This window comes from Lepisosteus oculatus, chromosome 13 (assembly GCF_040954835.1).
Source record: "Lepisosteus oculatus isolate fLepOcu1 chromosome 13, fLepOcu1.hap2, whole genome shotgun sequence".
NCBI classification, from domain to species: domain Eukaryota; kingdom Metazoa; phylum Chordata; class Actinopteri; order Semionotiformes; family Lepisosteidae; genus Lepisosteus; species Lepisosteus oculatus.
The window spans coordinates 19109865-19121127 of NC_090708.1; the positions used below are offsets into that span (position 1 = coordinate 19109865).

An 11263-nucleotide genomic window follows, 5' to 3' on the forward strand; every position below is an offset into this window, starting at 1 on the left:
ACCTATAAAGAGTTCTTCAATTTTCTAACTGCTTTGTCCAATTCAGGGTGACAAAAAAGCTAGAGCCTATCCCAGCAAGCAGCAGGCTCAAGGGAACACTCCACATGGGACACCAGTCCTTTGCAGGGTACACACCAACACAAACACAAACATGCATACACTCGAACCATGGCCAATATTCTGGAGAAAACCCAATGGAGAACATTCAAACTCCACACATCTCAGGAACTGAACCCAGTGCCCCAGCATGCACTGGGAGGCAGCAATGGTAACCAGTGTGTCACTGTGCCGCCTTAATAAGATAAGATGCCGTATCACCTCTGCCAGGGTTTCTCATGAAAGAACAAGTTATGATAGTGATAACTGATAGCCTTTTCAAGAGCCTCTGCCCATTGTGAACCCAGGCTGTATACAAGAGGATAGTAGTTCAAGTAGTTAGCACATCCAAAGAAGGCTCCGAAGCTGAAACGTTGTGTTTCTTGTCTTTTCTTTTCAGCATGGAATAACCTTTACTTGTTCCTTTAGAAGAGTTAGGCTGAATTGTTGTTCAGAGTACTGATCATATTGGTGATATATTTTTGATTGTGTGTTGCCAAAATCAAAGTGTTCAGCTGAAGAGAACTACTCTATTGGCTAGTTAATTAGGGGTCTGATCTGGAATATGAAAGAGGTGCAGCACATGAAACAATTCAGCCTCTCAGAAAGCCTGCCTGGTCATGGTGTTTAAACTAGGTGACATATGTATGGCTCCATCCACTTAGAAACAGCCCTCACAAATAGTTTTAAAATCTGAGTTTAATAGCAATATTGGTTTATAGCTTAAGTTTTACACTGGCTTTCTTAATTGTAGAAGCACAATTAGTTGTTTCCATAATTATTTCTGACCCTATTTTGTATTAGGTTCGACTCCAAGTTTAAATTGGCTTTAAACATCAATACCTCTACAGAAATGTCTAAGATGCCTGCTTGTGTGGACATGCCTGATTCTTGATATAGGCAAACACCTTTGGCAGATCCTGAAACAAAACTATAATATCTTCAGATTAAATGTTATTCTAAATAAGGGGTGCCCATCCTGCTCCTTGAGACCTACACAGTTGCTGGTTTTTGCTTCCACAATTCCTTAATTGAACCAACAAGTTGCTGGTTGAACCAACACGTTGCTGGTTACAGCCTTTGCAACTTTATTTTTCTACTCAGATGCTGAACAATTTAAGATAATTTAATGTAGTAACAGTTAGTAGATGACTTCCTACATGTTTAGGACCTGAACATAATTAAATAATTGAAATTAAACGTATTTTAGGTCTAATCTGCTAAAGGTTTGAGTGCTCAAAGGTGTGTAGGTTCCTGGGATCAGAATTGGTTTAGAGGAACATTATTATCAAAATCTAGACCTTCCTGCTTCCCTTTGTACTTTACAGGCTGGGACCCCTCATTCCTCATATAGAAAATAGAGCTATATTCTAATAATTCTTCCTTTCATTCCTATTCATGTCCTTCTAAGCAAGACCCCACGTCCACTGAATGAAAATGACTCCATCCTCCATTTCAGAGATTTCTGCTCTTCACTATTTACTGGAAACTTCTCCCTGTGTCAATATTTAAAACGAGGTTAATCGTCAACTCTGGAAATGCACAGGGATCCCTTGCCTCTGGACAGTCAGACACGGACATAATGGTGAGTTGCGCTTGGCACTTTCTTAACCTTTTCCTTGAGTACTCTGAGTAGGTACAAAGTGATGGGGCTTTCAAGACACCAGGTGGCTGACTGCTTGGGTGTCTGAAAAGTCCTGTTTGCCAGACTCAGCTGTGAGGAATGACAGTGGGGAAGTGCTGAGTGGTTGCTGTTTTCCTGTTTTACCATTGTTTGTTTTGGAAGGGTTCAGCTGCAAGGAATATTTAGTGTCAGTGCAATTCCAGCATACTGAATTCTGGGCTAACTAGTGAAGTGTGTTATTCTAGTCTAGTTGATCCTATACTTCCTCTCATTTCATAGTTTCTGATCAAAAGTCAGAAATTGTCAAGATAAAATGCGCCAAGAGGCTTTTTCTGTGGAGCTTGGAGCAAAACACTCAAAAATGTTTTATTATAAAACACTTCTTCAAGTTCTTTGAATGTTAATGTGACCTTTAACTAGTACCATTATTATTTTAAAATTGGAACTTCTACCAGTTCTTGCAAACAAACAAAGGTGTTTTTTTAGGGGGGGCAGGGGGCACTTTTACTCATGTTTTCCTGTACTGTTTACTTTTTTTTATAGTTCAGCAGCATAGAATGGTCATATTTGAAACTACATTACAGAAATGATACACGAAAGTGGATCTTTTTCAGCATCATAATTTCATTTTCAGTTCTAATATAGGCACATTTAGGTTTATGTAACTGTATTTAGTGCCTTATTATAAAGTTGTAACCTGTTTTACATCTTATCAAATCAATATTTTAGCAGTTTTCATTGTTTTAAGACCATCTGAAAAGTCTCTTAATTGTGTCAAGCCTTTTCCACCCCCCGTGTAGAATATTAAAAGGGATTTCAAACAGTTTATGGTAGATTAACATACTGGCAACATCCTACACAGGACATTTTCAGACTTAAAAGAAATTTGTTATCAACATTCATCCACATACCTTCCGATTCTGGAGGCTGGTGCAGGAGCAGTAACTGAAGAAACTTACAGTATATACTGAACTCATTTTTTGTTCAACTCCATGTTGAATTTTGAAGATGCTGAATGTTGCTGATGGCACCTCAGCATTAGTCCCTTCAGGAAAGTTTATTCTAACTTACTTTTATACAACCCTTGAGGGGAAACTATTCTACCTTTGGAAGACATTATTTGGTCAAAATGTGTGTTCTGTTCACAGGGCACTAGCAGTATTAATACATTGGGAGGTTACAAATTGGGAGAAGTTACACCTGGGAGATTTCAAATTAGTAAGACATTTGAGTTCTCTATACAGGCAGCAGTACAATGGAGGGAAAAGGGAAGCTCAGAGAAGTAACATAATACAAAAAAGATTCAAGAAAGTCATTAAAAACTAGAAAAAAGAGTGGTGACTAAGGGACTAAGTTGTGTGCCACTAGCAGACACAGAAGTGGATTACTCCTCTCAGTTGCAGAATTAGTGTTCTACAGAGAAGCGGCATAATACCAGAGATCACAGGATCGCCATGCTACCTTCCTTTGCAAGGAAACAGATGTCCAAGGCTTCTTCCTGTGAACTCTTTCCCAAGCTCTTTTTCTCTTTCTGTTGTTTGTTTTCCTAGCGTCCTGCAAGTTGGGCTAAATTTAGCACTAAAACACAATCTTGTTTTTTCTTCTACTTCTGCAGAAGAAAAGAAACATAAGGATGCTACCATCTTCCCTGTTCCTTGTCTTTCTCTCCCTGGTCTGCCTGAACACAGCCTTCAGTTCAGGTGAGTATACTGCAGGACATCAGGGTCACTACAGGAAACCTTTTACATTAAGCAAAGGATAGACTTTCAGGAATCCAAGTTCCTTTCTCATCTGTGAAAGAGATTCCTTTATTTAACTAGCTGCTGCAGGAGAGTTTCACTGATGAGGAAGATTTTTTCAACTTAGTATGGCAACGCAAGCACAAACTATTGCCACCTTTTTAGAGAGTAATGGAAGCCCCCTGATTAATTTCTCCGCTACTGCTTGGAGATTCATGAGATCACATTAGTCCTGACCTATAAAATCGAACCTTCATCTGCCCAGACAGTTGAAAATTCAGTGGTATACAGTATCAGTTCAAAACCAATCTCCTCCTTTTTGGAAGTGCTGTGTCATGTTACAGAATACTTGTGAAACACATTTGGTGGATGATACTCTTGACTTCCACTAGTATACTATCTACATTACGTTATCCATTAATGTGTCCCTGTGTGTAATAACTGGCTCTCCTGTGCACATACAGTTTCTACCAGAGGTGTACCTTTCTGACTGATTGTGCTTGATAGTGTATGTTTTGCGTCTCAGTGTTTTTGGACAGGAAGAAGGCTGACAGGGTTCTGAAAATTCGGAAGACCAGGGCTAATTCCTTCCTGGAGGAAATTCGGCCAGGCAACCTGGAACGAGAGTGTTACGAGGAGTTGTGCTCCTTTGAGGAAGCAAAGGAGATCTACCAAACCAGGGAGAAAACGGTGGGACTCACACACAAGAGAGTGAAGGCGAATGTTGGGGTGGAATTCTAGAAATATGTGGTTACACCCCAGAAGTTTTTTTGAATTCCATGATAAAGTTATTTCCTTTTGTTTTGCATTCATTATTTAATATTTTATTATATTATTCTCTAGACAGCACAGTGGAAGCATTAGTGCCTTGTAGCAGTGGGGTTCTGGGTTCAATTCCAGACCTGGGGTGCTATCTGCATGGAGTTTGTATGTTCTCACTATGTTCTCATGGGGTTTCTCTGAGTGCTTGTACAGTAAGAAAATGTTGTGTCCTGCAAAGGACTGGTATCCCATTCAGGTGGTATCCTGTTTTTTGCCCATTGCTTGCCAGGATGGGCACTGGCTCCTTTGTGACCCTGAATTGGATAAAGCAGGGAGAAAGATCTTAGTGTATTTCTGAAAAATGCTTGAAACTTAGAACTCAGTAGCAAATCTTTTGATTTTGCTGCATTTCACTCAGATTTTTCTCTGTTTCTCTCTTCGATCTTCTCCATCTAGTTTAAGCATTCCACTGTTTAGTCATGTGGCGAAAATAATAAAATGAAGCACGAGTTTGCCATCTTAACAGTTTGAGAGAGTTTAATGTCTCTCTTAGCTCATCCCTGTTAAACACAATGTGGCTGTTCTTTATAATATTGCAATGATGATGCTTCCCATCAGACACAATTTCTATACAAGGGGTTGGGGAGTGTAGAGTACCTCAGCCAGTAAAGGTGCTCACTCCAAGCCCAGGCTGACCTCTAGAATCCTGGTGCTGCCAGTTTGGTCCAGTTTGGGTTACGATTAGCTTGTGACATGCAGTCACGTCACAAGCTGACTGTAACTGGGAGTCTTCGAGTGATGGTGTGCAGAGGATGCTGCCAGGCTAGGCTGGGTTTAGAAGTCCACGGCTCTCTCTGCAAAACTGTGCCCCCTGAGGGCTTACAGCAGCACTGGCGAGAGCCACTTCACTATTCCAGTCAGCACTAATCTGACACCAGGTGCTGTGGGGCTTAATGGGGTCAGATGGCTAATGGCTCTGAAATGGGTCAAAGGCCAGAACTGTTTATCTATTCTTCCTCAATCGCTCTGTTTAGTATGGGAGACATTGCATAGAACAAGACTTCAAAAACAATTGGCTACTTCACACCAGATGGGTATTAATGTCAAAATCCAAATGCTGCTAAAAAATTTGTATACAAAGGATAAACGTTACAGCCACCACAATGATATTGATGATAATGTTTGTTCTAACCCTGTCTTTTTAAAAGCAAAAGCTGTCTTTGCTTTTCTGCAGATGGAGTTCTGGTTCCACTACAAAGGTGAGTAGCTGCTGCCTTCAGCAGTTAGAGACTCTTAGCACGACTGACATCTGCAGGAGCAGATTTCGTGAGCACAGTACCAGTGCAGCCTCTAGCACCAAGCATGATCACATAAGTGATCTGCAAACCCACAGCCCAGGCTAAGGCATAAAAATTCTAACTGGGGAGCTGCATCACCATGCAGACTCTAAACAAACTGCTAGTAGTTGATTCGATGCTGAAAAGAAACACAAAGTTTGGTATATGGAGCCAAATTGAGGTAAATGAGTAAGATTCCAGTGCCAAAACACAGTGACACACTAAACAGGTCACAGAGATCAACCCTCCGTTGCTGTAGGACTATTGTGATGTTAGCACTACGTCAATGCTCCACAAGAGGGCAGCATTGTGGCACTATGCCTATCTGTGTGTAAGTAACACCGTCAACAGTAAACACTCCCCAGGGTAGATTTTCACATTAGGATGAAGCAGAAATCTCACCTTTTAGATTTTTAAAATGATTTTGATTCTTACGTGACTCTACACTCTAGTGCAGTAATCACAAAAGAACAAGAGTGGTATCAAAGTGTGTATTGTGAAAAAATGCTTTTTTAATATTCTGTGTGCCTTCTTGAATACAAGTTGAGCTTTTCTGGCTTTGATTTCTGGAAGCGGTCTTCTCAGGTCAAGAGAAATACAAGAAACACTGAAAAGCCCGCTGGAACCTGTAAAAAATAGTGTTGAAATTCATCTCTTTATAAACCACCAGCAACAAAATGAGCAAGACCAAAAGATCTCCTTTCATTTTCAATTGTTCTTGTGTGTCTTTTTTTTGCCCAAAATGATTTAAATACTTTTTTCTGGCTTTTTCAGACCTAAACATCTGCAAACAGAACCCTTGTCAAAACGGAGGGATCTGCACCAGTGAGCGCTACAGCTACCTGTGCCTCTGCCCCCCCCGCTATGAGGGGCAAAACTGTGAGACAGGTAAAAGATCGCCCAGTCGCCAGCTCGTGCACCTGACACAAGGTGTGCAGACATGAGGTCTACTCTCCCAACACTGCCACAGAAGCATTTATCAGGACGCATGAATGTTCAGCATCTCACAAGGGTACGATAACACAAAACAGCTGTAGTCAAGATTACTGGTCACAGTAACCAGCCAGTTGTTTAATGAACAGCGCCCCCATTCCCCGTTCTGGAGGATGATGGGAAAAGCTGTGCGGATGCAGATACGGTATAGCCCAAGAGCCACCACAATTCCTCTCCTTCATCATCAGGGGGCTTAACCTCCTTATCCCGTTACTTGGGACGTCTGCAGGACAATGCTGGAAAGTTACACTTCACGTCATCCTAACCTAAGCAATGTACTTTGTAATCAGAACACAAAGTCTTACACGTGCAAGTGCTCTCCCATCTCCACAGCAGTGAAATGTGTATTTGGAAACCGAACATATTAAATGTCACAGTCCAGATGGTTTTAGATCTCTTTAAATGAGGATCTACAAAAGCTCTTCCGGTTTGTAACCTTGTCTCAGTTTAAAGCTTAGTATTCTATTAATAAAACATTCTTGGCAGTGTCTCAGTCTTGAATTTTACTAGACAGTGCCTTGTTTATAGTACTGTCATTTTTACGGCAATAGTTTAAGATAGTGTGCTGGCTGTTTATTAGGCCTAACTGAAAGTACAAAGGGCTTGTGCTCCTGCAGGTTATTTACCCTGACCAGGCTGGGTCTAATGGAAGTGGAATGACTCTTGATCACTTTTTTGTCTGCAGAAGTCTTCGAGTGTCAGTATAAGAATGGGGGCTGCCAGCAGTACTGCATAAACAGGTTCCGCACGGTTAGTGTGCAGTGCAGCTGTGCTCAGGGGTACAAGCTGGAGGAAGATGGGAAGAGCTGTGCAGAAGCAGGTACTGTGGAGCACAAGAGCTGCCATCACGCTATTCCTGTATCAACACTGTGTTCTCTTTACAGTTTCTCTTTCTTTATCCTGAAGAGTCTCTCTCCTTAAACCTGTGTCTCTATTTTTCTGATTTCTGACCATTCTCTCAGAGAAACAGTGAGATCTTACAGTCAAGTCAGTGAGCAACACACCACCCCTTTCTTTCAGCGCAAACTCTGACCATGGAGTTTGCAGCATGGCCAGACATGGATGGCTGTGTCAGAACAGTCTGACGGTCTTACAGGAGCCCCCAGACAGCTGGCTATTCCAATGCGGTGCTCAATAAAATTATTCCAAATGTAATACTTTTTGAAGAGGTTTTGAAGAGAGGAGATTGGTGTCTGTGATCTACAAGACTGACTTTCTCCTCAGTTCCATTCCCCTGCGGGAAAAACAAGGATGTCAGCTACACTCGTTCTCTCCTCAATGAGTCGGACATCTTTGATCTAAACAACACAGCTTCGACCAGCTCTCCCTGGCTCAATGACACACGCTTGCAGGGTAACGTCACAGACAGCCCAGACGGGAGCGTCCTGGAGGTCAACGAAGATACCCGGATTGTGGGAGGCATGCTCCAGCAACAGGGGCAAAGCCCTTGGCAGGTGAGTCTTTACCGCTGTGAGAGGGAATTGGGTAAGCAAAAAAAAATCAAGCATCTGTAACAAAAAGATTGAAAAAGACTTGCTCCGTTTTATATTTCAAAAGAAGGAAAGGGACACTGAGGTTCTGGTGAACAGCTGCTGCTTCTTCAGCTATGATTTGTAATCTGAATGGAAGGTTTTAATCTACTAAACAGATTTGGAAAAGTTCTCCTCATAACCATAACTATGCTGATGTAGTTTGATTTTACTGGTCTTTTGTTTTCCCGCTGGCTAGGTCTTGATTCACAGGAAAGATGGCTATGGGTTCTGTGGGGGATCATTGATCACTGAGCGATGGGTCCTCAGTGCTGCTCACTGTTTCCAAGAAAAACCTGACTACGTCACTATTGGTGAGTGACCAATCACAGAGGAGAGCACAAGAGGTCAGGGTTCAGGGACCTGCCACCTGCAGGGACCCAAGGACATGCACTGTGGAACTCTTTCAGAAAGTCGAGCCTCAGGATTTACTCTAGTTTTCCTGTCAGTAATTAAAGCTGTACAGCAACACATTTCTGATAACCCTGCGGAACATCTGTGACAAGCATGGGTAAGGGTGTTGAACACCAACATGTTGATGACCCACAATTATTTGTATAGCACCTTTAATCCTAGAGGGTTAAAGCACCGTACGTGCAGGAGGACACCCCTTTCATTCACTATCAACATCCACCTGGGTGACAGCTGCCAGTCATTATAAACCAGCATCCCTGCAATGTGGCAGACTAGATCAATGAGAGTTTAGATCACCATAAACAAAGGAGATTTAGTTAAATTTAGCCTTATAAACAGTGCCATGGGATCTTCAAATATACAAGACCTAGGTTTAACATCCCATTTAAAGGATGGCAAGTCCTATGCCACTGCTCACTGGTCCAGCAATACTATTTGCAGCAGCCATCTGGGTTTCCTTGTGAAAGCCCCTCATCCTAATTCCAGCCAGCCCAGGGCTGCTTAGCTTCTGAGCTCGGATGGGATCACATTTTAAGGAGGAAATGCTGCTGTGACTTCAATCATCAACCCATCTCTGTAAGTCTTTAAGGCAACTTGAAGTATTATATTGCTCTGCCAACATAGTGGTGAGAACTATGGTTTTGCCTGTGCTACACCATCATATGCCATCATTGTTACCACTGCAGTGCTAAATAAAACTAGACAATTCTCACCTTGATTTTGAAGGCTTTTCAGTTAAAAAGATCAACACACACCTCGGCAAAGTTGAGAGAATGGCTGTGCTGTTGCCTTTCTGCTTTAATTTGATTCATCGATTCAATTCTTGCACGCAGGGGACTTTGACAAGTACCTTCGGGACCAGGACGAGCAGAAGATCAGGATAGGAGAAGTGGTGATACATCCTCACTTCCACGACGCCACCTTCGACAGCGACATTGCGCTGGTCTACCTGGCCGAGCCGGTGATTCTGGGGCCCTTTGTGGCGCCCATCTGCCTCCCCAATAGCAACCTGGCAAAGCTCTTGGTGCAGGAGGGAGCAATAGGCCTCGCGACCGGCTGGGGGGCCACCAAGTACCTAGGTCTGTCCTCCCGCTTCCTGCGCAAGGTGGCTTTACCGGTGGTGGACCAGCAGAAGTGCATGAGCTCCACCACGCAAGTGGTGACTGACAACATGTTCTGCGCGGGCTACCCGGACGGGGTCAAGGACTCCTGCAAGGGGGACAGCGGCGGCCCTTTTGCTTCCCTCTACCGGAACACCTGGTACCTGACAGGCGTGGTCAGCTGGGGGGAGGAGTGTGCTGCCAAGGGCAAATATGGCTTCTACACCCGTTTGGCCAACTTCCTCCCCTGGATCCAAGACACCGTGGCCAAAAGAAACCGAACAAGGGTCTGACGCAGTGGAGAAAACCACTTACCGTCCCCTTCAACTACAGACCCCCACCCCCGATGTTCCAGCCTTAAAAGAATTTCCACAAGTTCCCAGGCACATACTGTATAATGGCATCAAAGCCGGGATTCTGAGGTGCCCATGGAGGTATCTGTGGCCTATTTGATCTCTTCCAGTCGAAGTGGTTTTCAAGACACAGTATGGAGCCATCGTGCCATGCTGCCAAATCCTCTGCCAATCCAGTGGAAGGTGGACTTCGTGTACAATTCCTTCCAGGTTCAATCATTCCTTCACAAGATGCCACCAGCCTTGCTACCCTCACGACTGTCAATAACAAGACCCATGAGATGCACAAAATACTCTTCTAATTTGTCAAGATTACATTGTAATACGGAGTATGATTTAAAACTAACTTGTGTTCAAGCATTGTATGTGCCAAAATACCCAGAACAGTATTAATGTGTGTTGTCCAATTGACCATATTTGTATCATCGATTTTTAAAATAAAGGTAATCCGCAGTCAGGACCGATCATTCTGTTATAGACCTTTGTTTTGTGTATATATATATTGTAGTTAAAGATGAGCTGTCTGACATTTAAACATCCAGAACCTGTCATAGACAGCAACACACATCTATTTTTTCCCCACTTTTCTTCAAGTTTGGCAATAGAAATCCAATACACTTTTGTATAAGATACAATGCATCTTATACACAAACCCTGAGATGGGATAGCTGGAGAAAGGCTTGTGATAACATGCCATTTGTAAACTTTTTTCCCCTATTTTAAAAATAAATGGTGAGTTCTATCAGTGCATGTCTTATCAGAATTTAGATTAAAATAACATAAATGCATTTACATTTTTATAAACCCATCCGTTTTCTAATAACACCTTCTAATTTTCTAATTCAGGGTCACGGGGCAGATGGAGCCTATCTTGGCAAGCAATGGGCTCAAGACAGGGTACATCCTGGACATGACATTAGTCCATCACAGAGCAGATATAGACACACATAGACTAACAACTGGGCCAATTTTCCCAGAAGACCTTTCCAGCCTCTTACAAAAACAAAAGGGAACCGATATCACAAATTTGTTAATTTCACTCTGAGAATCCAAAATCACTGACTGTAAGCTGAAATGCTCATGCATCTACGGCACCACATCTGAGGAGAAAAGGTTACCAATATAAAAAAAGGCCATTCAGCCCATTTGGCTAGCTACTGTATTTGATCCAAGGATCTTTTTGTTGTTGAAACTGGACTATCAGCTGGGTAGGAAAGGAACAAGTAATAGGTGTATTCCATGCTGAAAAGAGAAGAAAACAACGTTTCAGCCATGGAGCCTTCTTCAGGCGTTCGGCTGTGATGTTGTGTTTTCTT

The 11263-nt window shown here is 42.6% G+C and overlaps 1 protein-coding gene across 1 annotated transcript; it reads left to right on the plus strand.

The window, feature by feature from the left end:
• Positions 1–1592: 1592 nt before the first annotated feature.
• LOC138242205 (coagulation factor IX) lies at positions 1593–10412 on the plus strand. Its single transcript, XM_069197619.1, has 9 exons — positions 1593–1681; positions 3336–3420; positions 3986–4149; positions 5456–5480; positions 6333–6446; positions 7237–7371; positions 7776–8005; positions 8280–8394; positions 9328–10412. The coding sequence occupies exons 1-9, from the start codon at positions 1679–1681 to the stop codon at positions 9885–9887; spliced, it is 1431 nt and encodes a 476-aa protein (XP_069053720.1). The 5' UTR covers positions 1593–1678; the 3' UTR covers positions 9888–10412.
• Positions 10413–11263: the final 851 nt, after the last annotated feature.

What these genes read in the sequence shown, in the direction of transcription:
- LOC138242205 (XM_069197619.1), top strand. An exon ending in ACCAAACCAGGGAGAAAACG is followed by an intron (nt 4,150 to 5,455) that starts GTGGGACTCACA and finishes GCTTTTCTGCAG; the next exon opens with ATGGAGTTCTGGTTCCACTA. An exon ending in GAAGAGCTGTGCAGAAGCAG is followed by an intron (nt 7,372 to 7,775) that starts GTACTGTGGAGC and finishes CTTTCTCCTCAG; the next exon opens with TTCCATTCCCCTGCGGGAAA.